Source organism: Actinia tenebrosa, unplaced genomic scaffold, assembly GCF_029948245.1.
Source record: "Actinia tenebrosa isolate PJP-AT-01 unplaced genomic scaffold, QUT_ActTen_1.0 PGA_scaffold3__52_contigs__length_22856419, whole genome shotgun sequence".
NCBI lineage: Eukaryota > Metazoa > Cnidaria > Anthozoa > Actiniaria > Actiniidae > Actinia > Actinia tenebrosa.
The window spans coordinates 9,120,588-9,148,531 of NW_028292580.1; the positions used below are offsets into that span (position 1 = coordinate 9,120,588).

Consider the following 27,944-nt stretch of genomic DNA (forward strand, 5'->3'; position numbering starts at 1 on the left):
GATGTCGTTTAAATACTCTTCTGGATCCTCGTTGACAAGGTTTTAACAAGACCTTTGGCATATGAAAATCATCAATCATGCATGGAACTATAATTATGCAGCTTGTGGTCATGTAGAATTTTATTCGTAGTGAGAATGGAGCCACTGATGAACGGAGAAACGTGCGAAGAGGAAAATTCGAATAAAGTGTCTGAATCACCACAATCAGATTATAACTCCAAATCATGGAAAGTTAGTAAGCAAAATCCACCAAAAGGGTAAGAATTAAGCGTATTAGGTACAATAATAATGCATATATTCATCGATAGATGTTTGTGTACAATACGATCGACCCGGTCTTTCTTTTATCTTTGTACATTTGATACATATCCAACTTGACAAGCAGCTTTGCCTATTGAGTTTTTGCTTGCTTAAGTTGTTAATATTGAAGCTCTCGGTTGACGTTTTAGAAAACTGTACGAGTCAGCCAAAGCTTAGCTAAAATACTTCAGCTTGTTTGTAAATATAATCTCACTGTTCGACTTTATATTTCGATGCAATTATCATAATTTATCTTAAACGATCCATGATTGTATTTTTTGGGTATAGTTAGGGAGCATTCACAAAAACTTGTTGGGGGGGAGGGGGGATGATGAGAAATTATCCTTTACAGGACCCCCCCTTGTTCCATTATAAAAATTTCAGGGACCCCCTATAGAAACTTAGTAATTTGAGACACCCCTCTATCCCCAAAAACTGGCATTTTTAGACCTCAAATTCACTCTTCATCAATTAAAATATTTAGTATATTATAGTAGAGTGCTTCTAAACGTTTCTTGACTCTTGCTCTTGGTATGAAGTCATCAATTTCTCGAGGTGATCCATCTTCAGTTGTAGTTGGCGTACTGAAAACATCTAAGTAATGATCTTCTCTTGCCTTATCCGGAAAAGGATGTGGAATATGCTCCATTATAGGTGTTTGCCATTGTGTAATTTGGCATATTCACATTTTGTAGCTGGATCAGATGAATCTTGAAAATTCTCTACTTTCACATTCCCATAATGCCTTGCATCTTTGGGAGGGGTAGCCAATCAAAAAACTGTCCCAAATTGAAAGGTTTCTTAATTGAATTTATACTTTACCTGCTTTTATCTGTACAATACTGATTATCAGTTTATTCCCAGTTATTTTTGTGTGTACAGATCATCAAGAGTTTTGGTCTTACAGAAAATGTATTGACTTACAAAATGTTTTTAAAATTTACCTTAAACGTCTTCAAGCTTCTATCTTTTTCTGTTTTTTTACTTCTTCATTTTATTTTTGGAAACCAAACAAGGTATTGTCAACATTGTCTGATCAGCCTTCAGCAAAATAAGTGGGTTTTTACCCTCTGGTTACCCCCGCAAAGACGCAAAGTATTATGGGGATGTGAAAGTAGAGAATGCTCCAAATACAATTCACATAACTGAAAATGCATCTGCATAAATACCTCAAGTTTCTGCATATATTGGTATCCAGGAACAGAAGGCTTGTTGTTAGCTGTTGCATGCTTGTTATTTCTTTATGTAAGTTTGCTTGAAAAAATGAGAATCTTCAAATGATGGGCTCAACTGTGAATGTATAAACATACCCAAAACAGGTGCTCCATCAATTCTTTCAGCAATTTCCTCTGCCACTCTCCATGCATTCTTTTGCATTCTAATCTCTTCGTTTCTAGCGTGAGCTTCTACTGAAAGGTTCTTAATTTCTTCATCTGTGAGGCCATCAAAAATTGGGTAATATTCCCAGGTAAATGTTTCACCGTCAACAAGCTAAGTGCATCCTCTATGGTACTGTTTGTTCTCTCCACCTTGTTTTGGCCCGAGTCACCTCTTGATCTGTGCAATCTGATGTAATAGTCAAGATTCCACATATGACATATTTCCATAACTCTAATTTGGATGTCAAAATTGGTAACAGATACACCAGGTCCTGTGTCAGTTAGCTCTGACCATCTGGATTCTATCACAGGCAAAACATTTCAATATCAAAATATCAGAGTTCATAGGTTGAGTTTTCATGATATTTTTGAAATATAATTGAACATGTTATTCTGTGGCCTGGTTTATCTTTTTAATTTCAGGTATCCCCCTTCAGAGCTTTCTTTTTTTCCAGTACTCCCCTTTTATATCTTCATCTTTTTTTTTGGGGGGGGGGGGGCACTTTCTCATCAGTCCCCCCCCCCCCCCCTAATACCAAGAGCAAGAGTAATATGCAAACAAATCATATGCAAACATATTTAATTAATATCAATGACTTCAATTATTGTATGGCTCGTTCTAAAAAGAGTTCTGATAACTGCATATCATCTGTATGGTAATTCTAAGTGCTCCCTAAATTATCAACAAAACAAGAAACAACTTAGGCTGCGTTAATAATGTATGGCAGAGAGGGGGCAGGTGAAATTCAGGGGGGATCGGGAAAATTTTGGTAGGAAAAAGGGGGGGATGGGAAAATTTTTATCAGAAAAATGGGGGGATGCACAATTTTTGGAAGAAGCTACAAGCCTTGCTTGGGGGGATCGTATTTTTTGCACGACTTTAAGGGGGGGGGGGGGGGTGTTAAGAATTATTCTGGACATTTCAAATTTTCACCTGCTACCCCTCCCCCTCTGCCATACATTATAACGCAGCCTTATAGAGTACCGAAGTGTGAAGTCACGAAAAACAAAATTTTGCTTTTGAAAATCAAGACAAAAAACATCAAGAAAGACGTTAACAAGCCAAATTTTAAGAATATGCAAACATATTTAATATCAATGACTTCAATTATTGTATGGCTCGTTCTAAAAAGAGTTCTGATAACTGCATATCATATGTATGGTAATTCTAAATGCTCTCTTAGGCCCCGTCCACGCGTATCCGGAAATTTTTTTTTACGGATACGGTTTGCGTCCACACATGTCCGCAAATTTTTGTGTCCGTATCCGCAAATTTTACGAAAACGGATACGTGTGGACGGTGAAAACGATTCGAATACGCTGCGTGTGGACGCAAACATTTTCGTATCCGCAAAAAATAATTTGCGGATACAAAAATTTCCGGATACGTGTGGACGGGGCCTAAATTATCAACAAAACAAGAAAAAACTTATAGAGTACCGAAGTGTGAAGTCACGAAAAACAAAATTTTGCTTTTGACAATTTTCGATCCTCAATTTCGATAGAACATCAAGTAAGGCGTTAATGGTAATTCTAAATGCTCCCTGAATAGACCTTATTCGTGGTGTGACAGTGTTTTCCCAATTCAGCGTGACGAACCTCCAGGGGATTCATTTTCTTTTGTTTTTACTCTTCGAAAAATTCATGAGTATCCCAAGGATACGAAAGGAATAACGATGATATCCCGACGAGTTTCAAAACAATAGCTCTTCATTCCCCCAGAGGTTTGTCACGCTGAATTGGGAAAACATTGTCACACCACGAATAAGGCCTATTATCACTAACAAGAAACAACTTATAGAGTACTAGTCCAGAACTGGACCCACTTTTATCTGCGCGCGCGGTAAAAATATGAGAAGAAAATCTGGATCGGGACGCGATATCAATTTTCGATCCTCAATTTCGATAGAACATCAAGAAAGACGTTAACAAGCCAAATTTTAAAAATATCGGTGAATATATAATTTCCCCTTACAAACCACTGTATTTTCGCGCTGTTCATTACGTAGCGTCTTTCTTGATTTCCTATTGAAATCAAGGATCGAAATTATGATACAGTGAAAATAATATTTTTGTGACATCACTTCGGTCCTTTTTACAGTTCCATTCAGTGACTACAGTAATAATAGTTCCTATAGTCGAGGATGGAGCACAGGTAGCCCAAGCTTGGTTTCTGTGGTGTTCTGTTATAAGGAAATGTATGGAGATTCATCAAAAATTTCAATAAAATCATTGAAACGTGAAATAAAGCCTCGAAATTTTACCCGATCATTGAGAAATAGCACTTCTTTTTTATATAATTATTTCTTACTGGTGGGGAAAAAAATCTTAAAACGGGCTAAATTCAAAAAATAACCACGGAGAGCGAAAGAAGTGCTATTTCTCAATGATCGGGTAAAATTTTGAGGTTTTATTTCACGTTTCAATGATTTTATTGAAATTTTTGATGAATCTCCATACATTTCCTTATAACAGGACACCACAGAAACCAAGCTTGGGCTACCTGTGGATGGAGTTGCTGCTCATTTTGCTGTGGTTTTCAATATTCTGCAAACTCAGTAGTTGCAAGCTGCTAGCTGAAGTGCGATGTTTGGCTGCTGTCAATCAAAATTAAAAATAATCAATTAGGTACCTTTGATTTCACACCAAGCTCAATATTGAAAAATAGTGGGAGTTCCGGAATATTGAAAACTGTAGTAAGGAGGTATATATAATAGGTCATGACTGGCTGCCTAATTAACTAATAGTCTTTTAATATTGGATATACTTTATATCTTACAGGATTCCATGCAGCCCTGGAAGACAGAGAAAAAAGTCCTTTCTGAACCCCCCCGATCCTGTCCCTAAATTTGGTTGCAAAGGACATCTTTTAGATCTTGTAGATGGCTCAGGAATTCACTCAAGGTTTGTTTGACAAACCAGTTTCATTTCATTGGTTTTGCTCTTCGGTTCATGCACACAAACAATATTGCACATACATATATGCATTCCGAAAGGGCAATGGGCATAATTTTATAGATCTACATCACATTCATAGATTTTTTCACTTTCCTTAATTGTTGGATAATTTATGCAATACATTTCTGGATGGCAAATTCATTTCAGTTATATGATGGCACTGGCCATACCGACATGTGGTTTGTATCAACCTAGCTGTGAAAATGTTATATTGTTTTTATAATTGTTTCTTACCCTGATTATATAAATTCAAATAATTTACATGTAGTACAGTATTCGGCGGTTTAACCACCTGCTAACATCCATTGGTAACTCAAGTTAATTAAATTCATAGTAAAGTAGAAATTATGCGTTCGGTGTGTATATAATGAAGTAGAGAAATAAGAGAAAAATATCATATGCCCTTGGCAGGATTTGAACCCACGTCTTCGGTATTCTAGTCCGATGTGTTAACCACTACACTACAAGGACCAACCACGCTGGTAACGCAGCCAGAATATGAAATGTAGGGTATTCGTGAGGATCCCAGAGCGATATTTTTTCTCTATAGGTAAGTTGAACACCGTAAATGTACGCAGATAATAGACATAGTAAAGTAGAAATTATGCGTTCGGTGTGTATATAATGAAGTAGAGAAATAAGAGAAAAATATCATATGCCCTTGGCAGGATTTGAACCCACGTCTTCGGTATTCTAGTCCGATGTGTTAACCACTACACTACAAGGACCAACCACGCTGGTAACGCAGCCAGAATATGAAATGTAGGGTATTCGTGAGGATCCCAGAGCGATATTTTTTCTCTATAGGTAAGTTGAACACCGTAAATGTACGCAGATAATAGACATAGTAAAGTAGAAATTATGCGTTCGGTGTGTATATAATGAAGTAGAGAAATAAGAGAAAAATATCATATGCCCTTGGCAGGATTTGAACCCACGTCTTCGGTATTCTAGTCCGATGTGTTAACCACTACACTACAAGGACCAACCACGCTGGTAACGCAGCCAGAATATGAAATGTAGGGTATTCGTGAGGATCCCAGAGCGATATTTTTTCTCTATAGGTAAGTTGAACACCGTAAATGTACGCAGATAATAGACATAGTAAAGTAGAAATTATGCGTTCGGTGTGTATATAATGAAGTAGAGAAATAAGAGAAAAATATCATATGCCCTTGGCAGGATTTGAACCCACGTCTTCGGTATTCTAGTCCGATGTGTTAACCACTACACTACAAGGACCAACCACGCTGGTAACGCAGCCAGAATATGAAATGTAGGGTATTCGTGAGGATCCCAGAGCGATATTTTTTCTCTATAGGTAAGTTGAACACCGTAAATGTACGCAGATAATAGACATAGTAAAGTAGAAATTATGCGTTCGGTGTGTATATAATGAAGTAGAGAAATAAGAGAAAAATATCATATGCCCTTGGCAGGATTTGAACCCACGTCTTCGGTATTCTAGTCCGATGTGTTAACCACTACACTACAAGGACCAACCACGCTGGTAACGCAGCCAGAATATGAAATGTAGGGTATTCGTGAGGATCCCAGAGCGATATTTTTTCTCTATAGGTAAGTTGAACACCGTAAATGTACGCAGATAATAGACATAGTAAAGTAGAAATTATGCGTTCGGTGTGTATATAATGAAGTAGAGAAATAAGAGAAAAATATCATATGCCCTTGGCAGGATTTGAACCCACGTCTTCGGTATTCTAGTCCGATGTGTTAACCACTACACTACAAGGACCAACCACGCTGGTAACGCAGCCAGAATATGAAATGTAGGGTATTCGTGAGGATCCCAGAGCGATATTTTTTCTCTATAGGTAAGTTGAACACCGTAAATGTACGCAGATAATAGACATAGTAAAGTAGAAATTATGCGTTCGGTGTGTATATAATGAAGTAGAGAAATAAGAGAAAAATATCATATGCCCTTGGCAGGATTTGAACCCACGTCTTCGGTATTCTAGTCCGATGTGTTAACCACTACACTACAAGGACCAACCACGCTGGTAACGCAGCCAGAATATGAAATGTAGGGTATTCGTGAGGATCCCAGAGCGATATTTTTTCTCTATAGGTAAGTTGAACACCGTAAATGTACGCAGATAATAGACATAGTAAAGTAGAAATTATGCGTTCGGTGTGTATATAATGAAGTAGAGAAATAAGAGAAAAATATCATATGCCCTTGGCAGGATTTGAACCCACGTCTTCGGTATTCTAGTCCGATGTGTTAACCACTACACTACAAGGACCAACCACGCTGGTAACGCAGCCAGAATATGAAATGTAGGGTATTCGTGAGGATCCCAGAGCGATATTTTTTCTCTATAGGTAAGTTGAACACCGTAAATGTACGCAGATAATAGACATAGTAAAGTAGAAATTATGCGTTCGGTGTGTATATAATGAAGTAGAGAAATAAGAGAAAAATATCATATGCCCTTGGCAGGATTTGAACCCACGTCTTCGGTATTCTAGTCCGATGTGTTAACCACTACACTACAAGGACCAACCACGCTGGTAACGCAGCCAGAATATGAAATGTAGGGTATTCGTGAGGATCCCAGAGCGATATTTTTTCTCTATAGGTAAGTTGAACACCGTAAATGTACGCAGATAATAGACATAGTAAAGTAGAAATTATGCGTTCGGTGTGTATATAATGAAGTAGAGAAATAAGAGAAAAATATCATATGCCCTTGGCAGGATTTGAACCCACGTCTTCGGTATTCTAGTCCGATGTGTTAACCACTACACTACAAGGACCAACCACGCTGGTAACGCAGCCAGAATATGAAATGTAGGGTATTCGTGAGGATCCCAGAGCGATATTTTTTCTCTATAGGTAAGTTGAACACCGTAAATGTACGCAGATAATAGACATAGTAAAGTAGAAATTATGCGTTCGGTGTGTATATAATGAAGTAGAGAAATAAGAGAAAAATATCATATGCCCTTGGCAGGATTTGAACCCACGTCTTCGGTATTCTAGTCCGATGTGTTAACCACTACACTACAAGGACCAACCACGCTGGTAACGCAGCCAGAATATGAAATGTAGGGTATTCGTGAGGATCCCAGAGCGATATTTTTTCTCTATAGGTAAGTTGAACACCGTAAATGTACGCAGATAATAGACATAGTAAAGTAGAAATTATGCGTTCGGTGTGTATATAATGAAGTAGAGAAATAAGAGAAAAATATCATATGCCCTTGGCAGGATTTGAACCCACGTCTTCGGTATTCTAGTCCGATGTGTTAACCACTACACTACAAGGACCAACCACGCTGGTAACGCAGCCAGAATATGAAATGTAGGGTATTCGTGAGGATCCCAGAGCGATATTTTTTCTCTATAGGTAAGTTGAACACCGTAAATGTACGCAGATAATAGACATAGTAAAGTAGAAATTATGCGTTCGGTGTGTATATAATGAAGTAGAGAAATAAGAGAAAAATATCATATGCCCTTGGCAGGATTTGAACCCACGTCTTCGGTATTCTAGTCCGATGTGTTAACCACTACACTACAAGGACCAACCACGCTGGTAACGCAGCCAGAATATGAAATGTAGGGTATTCGTGAGGATACTTTTAATTAAATTCAATTAAAAGTAAACCTCATGCTGAGGAAGACTACAGGTGGAGAATAGCCACTAGTAAAATCCTATAATGATCCACTTTCATGTCGCCACCCGGTTAGCTCAGTTGGTAAGAGCGTCGGTCTGTTGTGCGGGAAGTCGTGGTTCAAGCCTCGGCCGGACCAACACTCGGGGTCTTAAAATAACTGAGGAGAAGGTACTGCCTTTGTGATAAGATCTTCAAATGGTTAGCTTAAGACTTCTCGGACAAGGACTTAAAACCGTAAAACTGTCTCCCAAACCTTCCTAACCTACAGTAAATGGGGGACATAAAAGAACCTGTTGAATTATTCGTGTAAGAGTAGGGGATTGTCTCCCGGTTTAAAAGCCTATCCCAATTTGGAGGCATAACATATATAATTTAATCTATGACTAAAAGATATCACATGACAGCACATGGAAATACAGATTTTATCAAGTGTTGAGGTGGTATCTTACATTATGAGTGAGTACAGCGAACCAGTAAGATATGTTCTCAACGTTAAGAAGATTAACTCAGTATTCCAAGCGGCCATTATTCTCAGAAGTAGTTGAAAATCTGTCTACCCTTCAACCAGTTACTGCGGGTCTACTGCGGATCACTGCACCATCACATTTGACGTTAAAGCTTCTGTTAAAGATCGGAATAGACACAAACGAACCGTCTTTGACTACCGCAGAGGAGATTTCGACGGTCTCCGGCGTTCACTTCGAACTTTGGACTTGTGCAGCCTTATTCAAGACGACGGTAATGATGATTGGCTTCGGTGGAAAGATGCGTTCTTATCTGCAGTAAGTGATCACATACCAACAAAAAAGCTTAAGGAAAAGAATTGCCCGCCCTGGATCACTGGAAACATCATCCACACTTTAAGGAAAAAAGAGGCAGTTCGTCGGAAGCTTAAAAGATCACCAAAAATCACCAAAAAAGTCACCAGAGGGAAAAATACCGCGACCTAAGAGCCAAAACGAAAAGGATGATAAGGGAAAGTCGAAAGTATTTTGACACCCTGGACGACTTACCTGATGTTACCAATTCATCAAGCATTGCCTGTTACGCTGACGATACCAAAATATACAAGAGGATCGACTGCATGACAGACAGCGCTGCACTGCAGACAGACCTCACAAACCTTGCACAGTGATCAGAATCATCTTGCCTCTTGGTCCAATCGTTCAAAGTGCAAGTATATGCGTATCATACACAAACAAAACCCTGTACAGTCGACGTATTCCATCGAAGAGGCGGACTTGGAGAGTTGTGATTCAGAAAGGGACCTCGGCATCAGTATCTCAAGTGATCTCACGTGACCTAAACATGTCAGTGAGCAATGCGGCAAATCCAACAAGCTTCTAGGATTTGTCTACCGATCTTCTAGGGACAACAAAAGCGCCCAAACATGCCGCACGTTGTACTTGGCTATTGTACTCCCCCATCTTGGATATGCCACTCAGGTTTGGTCACGACAGTCTGCTGGGCTCATTAAACAAGTTAAACGTGTACAGCGGCGCGCAACCAAGTACATACTCGAACTCCCATTCCTCTGTGACATGGAGTACAAGGATAGACTACAACTAACCAATCTGTTACCCATCTCTTATTGGCATGAAATGCTAGACATCATCTTCTTCTTCTTCAAAGCAATTAATGGCTTGGTGTACATAGAAAGTGAGGTGTTACCAGTCTTGAGGGATAGGAACAGAACCACAAGAGCTTCGAGTAATAGCAGGGCAGTACCTTTTATTCAGAGAAGATGCAGAACAGTCACCTACCAGCGCTCCTTCTTAATTAGAGCATGCAGAACGTGGAATGCTCTACCAGAACATCTACGAGTTAGAGACGCATCACTGACTGCCTTCAAGAGATCTCTCCCGGAGTACTATCACCATGCTCTGCAGCTCGTCTATGACCAGGACGATCTTCACACATGGAAGTCCATCTGGGTTAGGCTTCACGAATTTGCAACGTCCCCTGTGATTGGTTAGGTTTAGGGGCGGGGTTGGGGAAAGGTCATTGTTTTCTATTGTTCTACACATGTGTGCCCTCCAATAGGATCACATCTTGCAAATTCGTGAAGGACGACCCGTCCATTCCCAGCCATTATGTATGTATTTATTATATGTAATATGTTTAATCATGGTTCAACAAGGGCCACAAATTTGTCATACTGGCTATTAAGTGCTACCCTCTTTTTTTTTAAAAACTTAATATTAAAGAACACTTTCAGAGTGTGTTTTAAAGTGCTTTATTGTAATGTTCTTTAGCAATCAGGCTGTGGATCCATCAGAACATTTTCTGGAATGGGAGAAACGTCCAGTGAATGTGGTGATCATTAAGAAGATCATGGAAAGGGATGCTACTCTCTGCTTTAAAGAGTTGTGTCAGTGGTTGATAGAGGTATGTTGACATTTAAAAATCTTAGTGTTATCAAATCTTAATGAATATTATTGATGCATCCTGAAAGGACCTTTAACATAATCAGAGCTGATTAAAGTCAGCTAGGATACAGCTTATACTCACAGATTGAGCCCTGAAACAATCGCTGAGTTAATGTAAGTCATATGGCACTGCTAACTCACAGATCAAGCCCTGAAACAACCACTCTGGGTTGGTATAAGTGACTACACACTGCTTACCCACAGTTCAAACCCTGAAGGCTTTTACTTGTGCCCTTACCAAGAGATTAGCCCTTCTGGGCTGATCTCTTAGTAAGGGCACAAGTAACTTACAGATAGAACCCTCAAACAACATCTGGGCTGATACAAATCAGAGCATGGCAGTATCTCACGAATTGAACCTTGAAACAATCCCTTGGTAATCGGCATGTGTTAAATTTAAGATTTTGTTCCCTTTACTCCAGGAGAAAAACATGACTGTATTTGTTGAAGAAACACTACCCAATGAACCATGCATCACTGCTGATGACACCTTTGCAACAATAAGAAAGAAGCTTGTTACATTTAAAGAAGGTACTAAGGGGATCAGTGGACTAAATTATACAGTATTCTGCCATTGTGTAGTTCCAAACATTATCCATACCCCCCTCAAGGAGGAAGTTTTTTAAGACACCCCCCTACCCCCCAGAAATTCCAATTTTCTTCCATACAAACTCTATAATTTTTGTTCTTTCTCTGACCCCCCCACTCTTCAGAAATTCCATACTTATGTTAACTTGGCATATATTTTTCTCTCTTATATCAAACAAATTAAAATTTAATCTTATTTTTCGTTTTAGAGGAACAACTAGAAAATAAAATTGACTTGATCATCTGTTTGGGAGGTGATGGAACACTACTTCATGCTTCTGCTCTCTTCCAGGTACACCAAAGATTTTTGAATATTCCTTTGAATATGATTTCTTTAGTTCTTTAAAGGAGGTTAAAAATTTAGGAGTACTGGTTAGATGGTGTCATAGGTTTTCAAGGTTATCAAAAAGAGGGGGTGGGAGGGGGTGGGGTGGGGAGGTTTCTATCCCCACTCCATCCCACCCTTATTCCCTGTCTAAAACTTCTAATAAAACGGTGTAAGCAGTAAATAAGCAGCAGTAAGGCGGACTCGCGAATCGCCGGCAGGGGTCAAAAAGAGGCCCAGCCCCCCCTGGGCTTTTTCGGGTTTTACAAGGCCCTACAGGGGGTCTTGCGCAATCGGGTGGCAGCGCGAAAGCCGCCTTACTGCTGCTCTGTTGGGTATTGCAAACGGAGGTTAAAATATCTTATAAATATACGATGCATTAGTAGAGTGTACAGAATCCCATTGTTTCGGCAACCACTTTCGGCTACCTTTTTTTGTGTCCCAAAAGATGCGTATGCGTGTCCCAAAAGATGTGCGTGTCCCAAAAGATGCGCAGCCGCGTCGTGCATGCGTGTCCCAAAAGACGTGCATGTGCTAAAAAAGTGTCTTAGAATGTCGACAATAAGGTTAAATCTTTGTTAAGTATGTGTGGAAACTATTTCAAAGAGTGTCTTAGAATGTCGACAATAAGGTTAAATCTTTGTTAAGGATGTGTGGAAACTATTTCAAAGAGTGTCTATAGAAGGTAGAGGCGATTCGCCTCCCCTTCCAACTTGCGACCAACCAGGACCACATTCGTAGTAGTAGCCAAAACCTTCTACTCCTAGATATAGACATGGACTCCCAAAAGAGTATTTCGGTTACATTGCAAGAAATGGGCATACGTGCAAAGAGCAGAGTGTTGGCGCATTTGCTGCTGGACAATGCATGCGACGGGAACTTGCTGCCGGACATATCCAAATGCGACTACCTACGCAACAACGAAGGTACTACCAGTTTGCAGCCGCTGGAAGGATTGCCGCCATTCGTAGACGACATATTCGTATATGGTTTCGTTGCGGAAGAGAATTTGTATGGCAAGAAGCTGCTCTGCAGAAATGCAAAGACAATAGTTGCGCAGATATCTACGGCAGCAACAGTGGCATTTGGTGGGTTTCTGCCCACGAGTATCGTACATACCTGCAAGCAGGGAAAGATCGTAGAAAACATCGTAAAGATAGAAGAGCGCTCCAATGCCAAAGGCAAATGGTATGGAATACACAACACAGATCCTGCTGGATACTTCGTGGCCAAAGTAGACACTTCGGAGCTGCAAATAGAAGATGTCGGGGAAAACGTACGCAAATTCTCCATGGCTTTGTATGGGCAAGGATATGGCATCTATTCCGTGGACTACACACAGGATTTCTCCGGTACTTTGGACAGAGCTGCATTGGTGCGCAGACTGCGGCAAATGGGCTACAAAGAACAAGGAGAAGTTGGTTGGCACGAAGGTACCATTTTGGACAATACGCATGCCGTCGGGAACCAGGTTTGTACTTGGATGGAAGACGGAAAGAGAACCAAAATATACAACAAGATAGTGTCGAACTTCGAAGCCGGAGAAGTGCAAAACCCAGTAGGAGCAAAGTTGGCAGAGTACGTGGATTGCCCCAACGACCATTTGCGTAGAACATTCCTGCACCCAGACGTGCAAAAAAGAGGATGCACCAGAGTGGAAATATCCATCTATGGCAAAGATTTCTCCAAAGAACACACCAATGCTATCGTGGAAACACTAGAACCTTTGCAGGACATATTCGTAGTACAGCCGCCAAAGAATATGTGGTTGGCACTTGCGGAACATTTGGACAGGTGCTTGTGCATTTGCTGCGAAGAGACGAAAGAAATATTCCTAGCTTGGTACTGTAATTTGGAAACCAGACGCATAGCCGGAGTGCGAGTTCGTGGCAACGACAAATGGGAACAATGTGTACTTTGGACCATAGCAGAGTTTGGCCTGCGCAAATGCCCCATATTTCGCATAGATGTGCTTGGTATGGAACCTGTGGAAATAGCTCCGCTGCGCTGCTACACAAAAAACTCGCCTACGGTATTGGCGGAGTCCAAATTCCCCACCCGAGTGCATACAAATGCCCCTGCCATTGCCACAATGCTGCCTCCGACGGAACACGTGGAGTGGATATGGCGTACGAAGAAGGCGCAAAGAATAGGAGTAGAAAAGAGTCTCTTCGGAATACTGGAAGTACCTACGGACCGCAGGATCTCCTTCCTGTCCAAAAGAAAACGACAACAAAGATTGGAAGACATACGAGACGATTTGGAAGGCGACGAGTGGGTAGAAGCCACGCAGAGATACCACGCAGAGCTGTCGGAACAAAAGCAAAACATCCTGCGGCAGAAGGAAGAAGACAGAAAAAGAATAGAAAAAGAATTGGAGAAATACAGGAAAACATTGGATAGGATTTCCAAAAGAACAGACAATCTGCGTAGATTGTTCTTTGGAAAAGAAAGCTCGTTTGGTCCAGAGACGCCCAGAGCCAAAGTGCATAGGATGGACCAAATACCCGCAGGAGACTACAAAATACTAGGATATGCGATCCCCAAGAGACTTGGATGCTGGCTGGTCGGCAAGGGGGCACCGAGTAGTATTGCGGAGGAATAGAGAAACGTCTGTGGCATGGGCCACGGAAGCCCTATTGGAGGCATTTGCAGCTGGAAAATTCGAAGCAAACGGCAACATACGCACTGCCATACCAGGAGAAGAAATATTGCTAGAGTGGAAAAATGGCATAGCAACTGTCTTCGTACCGGAAGGACCAGGCTTGGACACATACCACGAGTTGGCCAGAAAAATAGACCACAAAATGCCGCAGAATCCAGGAAAGCTACTGGAAGTGCCGGCGCCACCGAACAAAGAATGTACGCAGGCTTTGCGCATGCAGCTGGGCGAATACCAATGCTGGAAGTACGCCAAAGCCACATACAGAAAAAAAGAAAGGACAATACTGTTCCTTTCCGAGCTATGTTCGGAGTGCGTATTGGAGGGCTGCACGGTAGAACATGCAACCACTCCGGTCTGGGGACACTTCTTGGACGAGCAAAAGATAGACTGGACATCTCCAGCGCCTTTGTATTGCAAAATAGGCAGAGAAAAGACTACCAAAGCAAAGAAGAAAGACAGAATAGTGCACGTCTCCGCAAAGGGTGTCGATCTGGTAGACGCCCTTTCTACTCCATCTCCGGAATCTTAGAAGGCCTCTGTGGCCGTTCGTAGTAGACAACCTTTTCCACTGGTTGCTGCATGCGCGCCCAAAGCAATGCTCCAATGCCAAAGATGGCAAATACTATATTCCCGGCTATTTGCCAGTCTATCTTCGTGGATATTTCCTCCACTTCGTCCTCTAGGTTTTCCTCGCTGTAGTAGCCATCCTCGTCGCTACCAGGTGGTTGTATCTTGGACGACAGCTCCGCACGAAGCTTTTCTAGATCGTCCACGCGGTCTAGCAATTCTTTTTTTGTGGTTGCAAGTTCGGCCAGCAATTCCTCCTTTGCTTTTCCTAGGTCGTCCAAAACAATGGCAAAGGAATCCTGCACTTCTAGAAAATGCTTCTGCAAATCTGTCGTAGGTGGCGTTTCTGGAATTGCAGGCGTCGCATTGTTTTCCTGCTCTATCCTGCGTATTTTGGGAATACCCACACCATACTTCTTGGCTACCTTTTGTAGCCCCATTCCATTCTTCCGGTCTTCCAAAAGGTCTGCGATCTCCTCTTTGGATAGTATCTTTGGTGTGGCCATATATGTAGGTAGATACGGAACATACCCTATGTTTGTCCATGGAATACCCTATGGATCCATATGGTAGATACCTGTTTGTCCACAGATATAGACATGTATTTGTACATAGCCATAGGCATAGCTGGATACATGCTAGGAAAACAGCGCACGATAGAAATCCTTTTGGATGTGGTAGGTGGCTTGTACAGAGCGCAGGAGACAATAGGCAACATTCGAATTCCGGGCTACGTAGCTGCACCATTGCGCGTGGCCCTACAAAGAAGGTAGAAGGGGCCTCTTCGGGCAAACTATTCCAAAGAGTGTCTTAGAATGTCGACATTGAAGTTAAATCTTTGTTAAGGATACCTGGAAACTATTCCAAAGAGTGTCTTAGAATGTCGACAATAAGGTTAAATCTTTGTTAAGGATACCTGGAAACTATTCCAAAGAGTGTCTCAGAATGTTAACAATTAAGGTTAAATCTTTGTTAAGACACTCTTCGAAATAGTTTCCATATATACTTAACAAAGATTTAGCCTTAATTGTTAACATTCTGAGACACTCTTTTGGAACACACATACGCATCTTTTGGAACATGGATCTACATCTTTTGGGGACACACATACGCATCTTTTGGAACACGCAAAGACACTCTTTTAGGGACACCAAAAAAAGGTAGTCGTGTCGAGGCACTGACACTCTTCTATTTTGGGAAGCGTCGCAAACCACGACACAGACATCTTTTGGGACAGCAATGCACATCTTTTGGAACACAAAAAAAGGTAGCCGGCCGGGAAAATGGGATTCTGTACACTCTAACATCCTTAACAAAGATTTAACCTTATTGTCGACATTCTAAGACACTCTTTGAAATAGTTTCCACACATACTTAACAAAGATTTAACCTTATTGTCGACATTCTAAGACACTTTTTTAGCACATGCACGTCTTTTGGGACACGCATGCACGACGCGGCTGCGCATCTTTTGGGACACGCACATCTTTTGGGACACGCATACGCATCTTTTGGGACACAAAAAAAGGTAGCCGAAAGTGGTTGCCGAAACAATGGGATTCTGTACACTCTACTAATGGGTGGTCAGAGTCAATTTCACGGAATATTTCGTAAATTACGTCGGGGTAATAAGGAATATCCTTATCCAGCCGACAGAATAACCACTCGGCCCTTTGCATATCTGGGACATGAGGAATACGCCTACCGGTAATTTCAGACAAAAGATAGGGAATAGCTTTGTAATATTTCCCTAGTTTTAATTTTTTCAATGTCTTTCGTAGACTTTGTGGGGTTGGCTCTTCTAAGTGGTCTATGATTTTTTTCCTTACTTCGTCGCTTAAATATATCGGATGTAAACCTTGGATATGACTCATCCAGTCTCGGAAGTATTTTAATCTCTTATATGGCGTTTTCTTACGACCTCCATTGGCGTAATACTGCTCTCTGGTAGCATTTGGTACGGCATTACGAATATTCTTACCACACTCGTAACACTGTGCTGACGTGTCGTCTTCTATCTGCATTTTTTTACCACAACACCAAAAGGGTTCTGGCTTAGGTACGATAACTTTAGGTCTTAGACAAATTATGCAAAAGTCGTTAACAAACTTCTTACATTCATGCATCGTATATTTATAAGATATTTTAACCTCCGTTTGCAATACCCAACAGAGCAGCAGTAAGGCGGCTTTCGCGCTGCCACCCGATCGCGCAAGACCCCCTGTAGGGCCTTGTAAAACCCGAAAAAGCCCAGGGGGGGCTGGGCCTCTTTTTGACCCCTGCCGGCGATTCGCGAGTCCGCCTTACTGCTGCTAAATAATATATCCTCACTGAATACTCATACTCTCAAGTTATGGGGCAAGATCCACAAGTGTTGTGATAATGAAGTAAACATGACATGAACAACACCACGAGATCTAGGGAGGGGCAAGGAAAGGGAGGGGGGGGGGGGGGGGGCTAAAAATGGGGCTTCCAAAGCTCCCAACAACGTTATGCACTAAGTCCAACAAGACGTGTGTGAAGTTAATTTATACTGCTCCGTGCTAATTTATTATTTACTGAGAATAGTTTATGAATGTGAATCTGTCTTTCTTCCAGCGGAGCTGTCCACCTGTAATGGCCTTTCATCTTGGTTCACTAGGATTTCTTACGTCGTTCAGATTTGAAAATTTTAGAAAAGAGATTACTAGAGTTCTAAATGGTGAGTCTTATTGTGTTATCGGCCGCTAGGCAGGCAATATATTTTATTGTTCTATCAACATATTAGGTTTTCTAATATCAGGTTTTCTCCAGTTTCTCTGGTTTTCTTTCCTTTGCAAAATCTAGCCTGTGCAACACGACTTTAACTCTGCACAAAACCAAAATGCTTAACTTCAATTCTACCTGTGAGTTAGCCATGCTCTGACTTTGATCAGCACAAAGGTTGTTTTAGGGTTCGATCTGTGAGTTAGCCTTTCCCTGAGTTTGATCAGCCCAGAAGTTGTTTCAGGGTTCGATCTGTGAGTTAGCCATGCCCTGACTTAGATCAGCCCAGAAGTTGTTTCAGGGTTCGATCTGTGAGTTAGCCCTGACCCGACGTAGATCAGGCCAGAGGTTGTTTCAGGGTTCGATCTGTGAGTTAGCCTTGCCCTGACTTTGATCAGCCCAGAGGTTGTTTCAGGGTATCGATAAAATTTAATGGAATCGCTCAGTATCATATGTAGCTATATCTGATTCTCTCATGTGACTCCATGTCATATTTAGGTCTTACACCGTTGACTCTCAGAAGTAGACTGAAAGGTATCACTTCCGTCGAATCTGCAGAAGATGGCAAGAAAAAACAGCACACTTTTACGGTAAAATATTCCTGATAGATGCAACACGAGTAGCCATAAAAAAAAAATTACTAAACTCTTTCTCTCTCCCTCCCATTATTCCTTTTCTTCGCTTCTCCTTTTCAGCATTGTTTTTGTTTTGCCTCGCTTTCTTCCTTGCTTCCTTGCTTCCTTGCTTCCTTGCTTCCTTGCTTCCTTGCTTCCTTGCTTCCTTGCTTCCTTGCTTCCTTGCTTCCTTGCTTCCTTGCTTCCTTGCTTCCTTGCTTCCTTGCTTCCTTGCTTCCTTGCTTCCTTGCTTCCTTGCTTCCTTGCTTCCTTGCTTCCTTGCTTCCTTGCTTCCTTGCTTCCTTGCTTCATTCCATCTTTCCTTTTTATTTTCTTTCTTTATTATATCCTTTCTTCATCTTTTCTTCCAGGTACTAAATGAAGTCGTAATAGACAGAGGGCCCTCATCATACCTGTGTAATTTGGACATCTATTGCAACGATCGCCACATCACATCTGTACAAGGGGATGGTAAGTAAGATATACTTCGAGTGTATTCTCTGGTTTCCTACAACCCATAAACACCTTGAATTCTCACATACTAAAGTGTTTTATCTCTATCACGTTCATTGCGTTACAATACAATAATAAAGTGTTGCGTTACATTTCTAGGCGTCATCATTTCATCGCCAACTGGAAGCACGGCCTATGCTCTTGCAGCTGGTGCGTCCATGGTTCATCCTAGTGTTCCCGCCATGCTTATCACGCCAATCTGTCCGCATTCTCTCTCATTCAGGCCCATCATTCTTCCAGCAGGAGTTGAGATCTTGGTTAGTTAATCCCTATAGACCTTATTGGCTTGGGCGTTATGTTTTCCCATTTTAGACCACGTGTCATTCCCTAGAGTATCATTTCTTTGTTAAACGGTTGCGCAAGAGAAGACACATGAATATGGTTGCAACTTAAATAAAGAATCTTTTTTTTAAATATTATTTTATTTATTAACAAACATAAATCATGAGTACACATAACAAATAATACAAATAATTACAAATAGTGGTTACAGATGGTTAAATAAAGAATCTTATTTTGAAGCAAATGACACTTGGTCTGAAATGGAAAAACATTACATCCTAACTAAAGAGGACTTGTTTAGTTGATCCTGGTTTTGAGAGGAGTAGCTTTAAGAATTTGGGGGAAGGACAAAGAAAATTTAAATGATGGTAAGGAGTGTTTAAATTTGGATTTAACTACAACACAGCGGTCATTACGGTGTATTTCTTCGCCCATGTGCGTCTTCTCTCATCCTCATTTCCCGGCTCAAAGTGTTGAGAGATGGGACCCCCAATTAAAGTGGTCATCCAAGTCACTTGAAAGCCTAACCATTCGTATATGTAATTACAAAGGCAGCACTTTCTCCTCAGTTATTTTAAGACGACCCATGACCTCCCAAGACCCACGACCTCCTGCTCAACAGTCCGATGCTCATGTAATTTAGCCAACCCGACTTAGCAAAAGGAATAGAGCAACACCATCGTACTCAACAATACGCTATTTCGGTGCTGATTTTATAATCATCGTTTTAGGTTGTGGTCAATAAAGACAGCAGACATTCTGCTTGTGTTTCTTTTGACGGACGGAACCGACAAGAACTACACGTAGGAGATGCGTAAGTACGCATGCGCATGTTAAACATACCGCTTACAGTGTACATTCCATTGAAGAACGTTTCATTTTGGGACTGTTTTGATTAGTTACCCCAAGGCGCAAAGCATTGTGTGGCATGCGAAAGTAGAGAATATCATATTATAGTTAGAAAGGAAGCTGACTATAAATTTCTGTGCATTTTTTTAGTCTGTGCGTGACTACATCAATCTACCCACTACCATCTGTGAACTCTGAAAACCAAACATTTGATTGGTTCAAAAGTTTGGCCGAGTGTTTCCATTGGAACGTTCGAGAAAAACAACGAAATCTAGCAAGCTCGGACTCAATTTCAGACCTCTCACGTGATTCGTCCCCAGTCTGAAAATCTACGCGGAAGCACATTGTCAAGGGAAGCCCAAGACCTTGCATTTTAACATTCTGTTTCCTATCACGTAACTCGTTACCAGACTAAAATTCTACTTGGAAATGAATCCCAGAGGAAGCCCACGTAAAGAAACTTCGTCGGAATACCATGGTAAAAAATATGTATGAAGCGTATAAATAAGCTTCCAGATCTTACGCAACTCAGAACCTTCACTGACATCCAATAATCTCTTACTTGTTCCCAGTCTTAGTAATGTACGCGGAGGCAAATTCTGAAGGAAGCCCAGACTTCTAATAACTATTGCAATAAACATTTTCTTACGTATAATAAGCAAATTGAATTTGAATTTTGAATTTGTACAACTCAATCAAATTGATTGACCTTTTTTGATAAGGCTTCGCAGTTGTGGAGCTGTGTAACCTTTCTTTCAGTAATCCAAAGGATTCCCGATTCAGCAAAAAAACATATTCTTTTCGATCTGGTATCATACAATCTGTTATCAATTCTGAATCATTTGATGCGCTTCGTTATAAAGCTGAGCGATTGGAAATTTCAAATTTAATATCTGTTGTACTGTAAATATGTTTACAATTTTTTCTCTGGATATTCAAAAAAGAAATCTCAATTCAATTATTATTTAATGCCCAATTTTTGTTATTTTTATTTTTATTATTAGTATATGTAATAGGACTCCATGCTGTCCAATTAAGAAATAATTGGACGAGGAAAATTCCGAGGACTGACAAAATTGGATGAGACCGTAGGCCGAGTCCAATTTGGCAGTCTGAGGAATTTTTCAAGTCTAATTATTTCTTGATTGGACAGCATGAAATCCCATTACCTATTAATTATATAGGTGCCTAATTAATCCCATATCAACAAGACCTGTCCAATTAAGAAAATAATTGGACAGTTACCTATATGGGATTAATGAGAATCTGTATAATTACTTAAATTATTAATCAATCTGATTATCCAAATATGCTAAATATAGTAAAAAAAATCGCTGGAAAAAGTTTGTAGTCAGTACAAATTACATATCCTGCGACATTCTTATTCTAAAAATCTCAAGTCTTGTATTTGCAATATTTGGTTACAATTTTTTTACTTTCAAGCCTCAGTCTCAGTGAATATCGGGGAATATCTACTTCTCCGCTCGAAGACTCGCGGCTCGGTAAATATTGCACCGATAACTCACTTCGCCTTCGGCGAATAATAGTTAATTACTTTTAATAATCATTGTATGTCATCATAGTAATCATGTGTCATCATAATCTATCTAAAACAAAAATAACGCTATTTCAAAAACGTCTTATTTTCATCACTTTTGCAAATTGTTTAAAATCTGAATTTTTTATATTTAAATTTTCTTCCTTTTTGTCTTTAATAAAATTGCTTTGATAACTAACCTCGTTTCTTTACGTTTATTTGATTCAAAATTAACTTAAATCTTTTTGCCTCAAGGTCAAGGACGTAAGTACACTGGGGCCAAAGTTTTTATATTTATGACACTGTATAACTTTTGAATTCCCCTTCTACACAGGCGCCTCAACATGAACATTTCACCCCTATACAGTGTAAGAGGATTAGGAGTTTAGTGCAGACCCTTAAAGACATCCATGTCCAATAGTGGCTTAACACGTACGACATGACCTCGAGCCAAATATTTTCCCGTACGGCCCTCCCACTCAGTCAATAAGTACATAGTATTTTATCATTGCCAACTAAATCTTGACTTGAAGCCATTGTTTATTGAAGGGTGATCACTCAAGCCGAATTCAGGAAAGATTAAAAAAATTGTTTAAATAATTATAATTTGTATGGCTTTGTCTTGAATGAATGCATGCATGCAGATTCAACGGGACCACTGACCAAGCAATGCAATAAATATGCAATCAATCAAAATAGAAATTGAAAAGGTAAACGAGCAAAGTACTCAAGCTTTCATCCACATAGATCGATTATTATTAATTATTGTTATTGCATAAAATCATTAATGAAAAGAAAGGGAAAGATAAAAAAGAAGAAAAAAAGATTTAAAAGGAAAGGAAAAGAAAGATAAGGATGAAGAAAAGGAAAGAATTAAAAAAAAGAAGAATAAAAAGAAAAAAAAAAGAAAAAAACAAAACTAAAACAAAACAAAACAAACAAAAACAAAAACAACAAAAAAACAACAACAACAAAAAAAAACAAAACAAAACAAACAAACGAAAAACAAACAATAAACAAAACAAAACAAACAAAGGAAACAAAGGAAAGGAATCTCACTCAGCTAATTGACTCGTTTTGACGTTTCCTCATGTCGAGGCCGTCTAATCCAAGATGGCTGCTTCTGTTGCTGCACAAGTCAACGAACTACTTTGAATTCTTCAACCTTTTACTGTCCAAACCGTTGTTTTGAGACTTTTCAAGTATTTTTACAATAATAGGTAAGTGGGTCTCGATATTTTGATAAAAATTATCGCATTTCACCTTGTGTTTTAGATAAATTTTAGCTCGATTTAAATGACATGATAGAGCTAGTGATGATAGAGTTGATATTTTTGACTTAGTCCATTGTTCGCGTACAATCTCTTCAATATTTATCTACTTATTTAGAATTAGTACCCCGAAAGATGGGTTCTATCTAAATATATGTAAATCTATTAAAATTTGCGGTCACGAACTATGCATGTACAGGTTTGTTTGCAGATAAACAACGAAGCTGAGTAGACTTTTTTTTATCTGGCTTGCCTGCAAATGCATTTATCACTGTACATTTTTGTTTTTCAAAAAAAAAAAAAAAAAAGAAAAAAAAAAATCAATTCAATATTAAAATAGTATCTTTTTTTACCTTGAGAATTAAGAAAATAGAGGATATTACATGGGCGCGCGGAGATACGAAATTTATCTTCGAGTGTTGAAAAGATCTCTCACGAGTGAGCGCAGCGAACGAGTGAGAGATTTTCAACACGAGAAGATAAATTTCGTATCTCCGCGCGCCCATGTAATATTCTGTTTATTATATAATTATCAATGAAGTATGTTTTGGCTTTTTCAGACAATTCTTTCCGTGTATTTTTGAATAGCCATCGCAATGGTGTTATTTTCACACGTGAAAATAACATGTTATTTTCACGTGTGAAGATATCAATTTTTCGAAATAGAGAAAAATAGATATTTCATTGGTAATTATATAATAAAAAATAATATTTGATTTTCTGGCCATCTAACATAGCTATCAGGCCTACTATACCGGCTGTGCGTGATCTCGCTTATTTCTATATATTCTAAGTCCTTATATTTCATTACCATCAATTTTCTTTCAAAGTCCTTTTGTTAAACTTGCGATTCATTAAATTCATTAATTTCTTTTACATCACGTGACTGTAGACTGCAAAGGGCCTATTTGATTGGTTACAAGAATTACATCCTCCTGGTTTAACGTACAATCATTTGTGCTATTTGAATAATAGAGTGGATTTAAACGTTGAATCGTGCTTTTTTTTGAAAGAGCCGCATAGTTAGTGGTTATCCTGTGTCATTTGATATAGGACCAAAGATAGAGCTCCGTGGTACTCCGTAAAAAGTCACCAGTACTAAGTTTATTAGGAAGGAATTCCTACTCCAGTAGGGTTGATTCTGTTTTCTTTTGTGTACACTTATAAAGACAAGTATATGTGGCAGGAAACGATCTGTTAAATTGCTGTCTTTCTAATTCATTTGACCTGCTAGTTGTTCTTATTTTACGTGTAGGTTAGCCATTGCGATTGTGGTCTATGGTGTGATACTTCATGCGGTGTTTTCACTGCTTATCGCCTTTTCCCTGTAATTATTCATCAAAGATATGCCATGTCAGTAAGATATTTATAAATTTCAATAATTTCACAAGAAAACTTATGAGTGAAGCAATATTGCGCGTGCGATAAAGTATATAGGTCTATATCGATAGACGCGTCACCATTTCCGGTCTCGTGTGGTACCAGCTGAATGGCAAGTTTTCTATGGAAATGCACATGGATAATTGCGCATGTGCGCATTGCTTGCCTTCACTGAAGGCTGTTAATGAGATTCATTCAGCTGATTGAAACGAAACAATGAAGACTGGTACACGATACAACATGTATATGCTGTGACACTGAATTGGCTTCCCATTGTCTACATGTAAATTATCCATTCAATAGAGCGTTTCACGTGATGTCACAGCGGCCATATTGTGGTGCCAAACAATGCATTTTCTATCCTACGGGAATTGAACTCTATTTTTATGCAAAGACTGTGCAGAAAGTTTCTTTTGTTTGGTACATCAATATTGCTGATGCAATCTCATGTGAGTGAAAACGCTCTATACATATAGTTACAGGTCCCGTATGGTACGACACGGCTATTTTTTTATTCGTTAGCTACTCATACGCCCAAAATAAAACATCTCAGCTAACCCTTTACTTACGTTTAGGCTTCAGTAGGTAGCAAACAAATACGATAATGACGATGATGACGACAAACAGAATGAACGATGCCACACAACGAATGATCGACAACGCTGTAAAAGCGACTGTAATTATGTTATATATTAGCATAGTTAATAAATATGATATTAGCATCAAGATATCATTAATTTATAAATATACTTGATTGCATTGGCATCACGTGGACGATTTGAAATACACTTGCGGTTAACATAACAGACACTACGGATGGGATTAAAAAATCACAACTGCTTCAGTAGTATCTGTTTATCATGATCAAAACGGCCGGTTTATTCAGGACTAGCACGCGTTGCACGGGTCAAGACAAGGTATACACTTAATCGCAAAATAGTTATCGGTTTCAAAACATAGAAAATAGAAGCCAAGTATTCTGGAAAATGACATAATCACCCTTTGAAGTATTCATTTCAGATACACACTAGATATGAAACGTGTTAAAATCCTCCATGTTTTCTGTCAGTGTAACAATTTATGAACATTCCATGTGATGCTTCTCTAGATACATCTAATTAACGTACTTCCCATTATCATTTCGGTCTCAGCTTTATATGTTCTATACAACACAGTCAGCAGGGGTTAAGGTATAATGATGGATTTAAATTTTGAAATTTGAAAATGAAAAATGTTAAAGATTTCCAGGTTGTCAAACTTACTTGATTCAGTAGTTGGTTGTGCTGTTGCTGGTGGCGTTGTTGCTGGTGGCGTTGTTGCTGGTAGCGTTGTTGCTGGTATTGTTGCTGTTGTTGCTGCTACTGTTGCTGTTGTTGCTGTTGTTGCTGTTGTTGTTGCTGCTGTTGTTGTTGTTGTTGTTGCTGTTGCTGCTGTTGTTGTTGCTGTTGCTGTTGCTGCTGTTGGTGTTGTTGTTGCTGTTGTTGCTGCTGTTATTGTTAAAAATAAATTAAATCTCTTTATTTAAGTATCTAGTCGCTCTAGCGCTTTCGCACTAATTGGGAACACTTTTCGCTCACACGCATTACCTCTTCATTCATTTTCTACATGAATGATTCTTCGTAAACAGGATTTTACTTCACACTGTCAAAAGAATGTGCTTATTACCTGATATCTACTGAAGCTGAAACAAAACGCTCACACTGATTTCACCATAAAAATATATTTATAAAAATGGCTTGATTTAAGGTAGTTCCGGACCCTTGCTACTGCGCATCCATTTCGCGCATCTCGTTTTTTACCCTTTATTTTGCGCTGTTTTGAAAATTAATTTAAATAATGTCAGAAGTTGAATCATTTTCTATAACTTAACAAAGTATTTCGCTAATTCATGGTACTTTTGAGGCAAAAATGAAATGTTTTCAAAACATGCTTAGATTTTCATTGCCTGACTTGATCACTCTTTTGATTCAAAACAACATATTCATAACTTTATAAAAATGAAGTAACAAAAAATGAATTTGACATGTTATTCTCAAAATCAATTCGAAATATGTCTTAGATTCTCTGGAGATTACAAAGACGATTTCACATGTTTAGACGGAGGTTAACGTACTAGAACCCAGTCCCGCGCGGACAGGATTTGTGTTTTTTGACCAAAAACTTGGATTTAGTCGCTCATAGCTCGTCTATTAGTACGGTGACCCCCATTTTTTTCCTTTTCATTCTGAGCTAGATGTAATATTCTTTGGATTTAGTGCGGAAAGAAAAAACTTCATAGTTAAAATTGTCATGAGTTTTCAACATTTTTACAACTACACACGCATATGAGTGCGCCGAATTACAAGCAATTTCGCTTCTAGAATTAAATTTTCACACTACTTGCAAAAGGTTGGATGGATTTTTTATCTACATATGTTTTCTAGTCTCAACACCTATAGTTTAAAACAGTTTTCTGTTTTTCTTTGTTAAATCTATTCGAGTAATTCGAATTTATTAGAAGAGGCAGATTTTCGGCAAAAACGTGCGGAAAACTGAAAAATCCCTCCTTTTTGAAGCCTTGACTGGAACACGTGAATATTCAGCACACACTCGAGGCTAACCCTGTGCAAATGAGTCTGTAATCAAGAAACACAGCGGTAATTTGGAATCTGAAAGGGGTCTATTTTTTAAAAAAATCATAGAAGAATTTTAAAGATACTACCTTAAGTAAAATGACTCTAGAGAAGCAAAACTATAACTGTTCAAGAATTATACATATTAAACTTTGATTATTATCATGCTTGTAAAAGAATGTAAAATAGAAACAGCTTCTGATGTAAACAACGCGAAATCTATCAGACTGATTCAAGTTATATCAGTATGATATCGAAAATGATGTTTGGAGTTAAAGTATGCATTCATATGCAAAACCATTGGCCGTAGGAGCCGAGACGGAAACGGGTATTCTTGGAAATGGCAGTTAAACGTTTGCATGTATAATGAGACAAAATAAAATCTTTTCCAAAGGGCGCACAATTATTTCCCCAAAATTAAAAATACATTTTTCGAAAGAATCATTTTCCATAGCTAAAAACTGTAATTTTATAAAATTAGAAAGATGGCACATCATGAAAGACGGCAGTTTTTGAGATGTACTGCAGAGCACTGTAATTTCGTGGCCTTTTCTTATCGTCTTTCTGAATTAAAATATTTTGAAAGGTCCGATTTTTATGAAACTACTGCAAATGTTCGAAGAAGAACTTGACTTTGAGCAGAGTTTTTTCCAGCATTATCGATGGATTTTTGCTAACTAGTGTATGTAAAGAGTTGAAAAAACCGTGGAAGGGTCTATAATTGATGGTTTATTCGCCTTGTAACAGTCACAAAAGAGGTTATGCTTGAAATTGTACGTATTAAAGATAGTTTACTATAAATATTCGAAAAGACCTCTATAAAAAAATAAATATAATCGCTTTTCAGAGTATCTAAAAATTGAAATTGAATTAGGATATATTAAACGGACTGGACTTACTTGTATTCTGCGCAGAAACAGTCGCCAAGAGAACAAGAATACAAATACTTCCAAAAACTTTCAAGTTAATCATCATCTTTTTTACTTTTATCAACTACAAGGAATTCAGAATTTAATAGGATCCCAAATCCGAATCTAGTAGAATACTGAACCAAAAGCACTTGAACTCATCTTTATGGTTTATATTACTTTTGATTATTATTTTTCATTTTATTTTCACGGCGTGAATGAAATTATTTTGTTGATGACATTGCAAGTTTTTTCCCCCTACCGAATGACGTCATCGCTTCTATTGTGTGGCCGAATAACTTGAAAGCACTGACCGAGTTGTTTAAAAATATTGCAATAAATCAATATATATTTATAATTTAGCTGTCTGATAA

At 39.0% G+C, this 27,944-nt stretch overlaps 2 protein-coding genes across 7 annotated transcripts; one reads left to right on the plus strand and one right to left on the minus strand.

The window, feature by feature from the left end:
- On the plus strand, nt 1-21,598 carry LOC116299095 (NAD kinase). The gene is made up of 11 exons (XM_031707731.2): nt 1-257; nt 4,461-4,583; nt 10,541-10,673; nt 11,137-11,245; nt 11,512-11,594; nt 17,458-17,560; nt 18,103-18,194; nt 18,590-18,689; nt 18,831-18,988; nt 19,745-19,827; nt 20,013-21,598. The coding sequence occupies exons 1-11, from the start codon at nt 136-138 to the stop codon at nt 20,185-20,187; spliced, it is 1,281 nt and encodes a 426-aa protein (XP_031563591.2). The 5' UTR covers nt 1-135; the 3' UTR covers nt 20,188-21,598.
- On the minus strand, nt 4,101-27,840 carry LOC116299101 (uncharacterized). 6 transcript variants are annotated; one of them, XM_089034909.1, is made up of 5 exons: nt 27,562-27,796; nt 25,376-25,537; nt 25,313-25,345; nt 24,620-24,724; nt 21,922-23,995 (listed from the first exon to the last, which is right to left on the minus strand). In XM_089034909.1, the coding sequence occupies exons 1-5, from the start codon at nt 27,635-27,637 to the stop codon at nt 23,982-23,984; spliced, it is 390 nt and encodes a 129-aa protein (XP_088891035.1). In that variant the 5' UTR covers nt 27,638-27,796; the 3' UTR covers nt 21,922-23,981. The 6 variants fall into 6 exon arrangements, with proteins under 6 accessions (XP_088891036.1, XP_088891034.1, XP_088891033.1 ...); XM_089034910.1 differs by lacking the exons at nt 21,922-23,995; nt 24,620-24,724 and adding an exon at nt 4,101-4,276 and having other exon boundaries at nt 27,562-27,840; XM_089034906.1 differs by having other exon boundaries at nt 25,313-25,534; nt 27,562-27,794.
- Between the last annotated feature and the right edge of the window lie 104 nt (nt 27,841-27,944).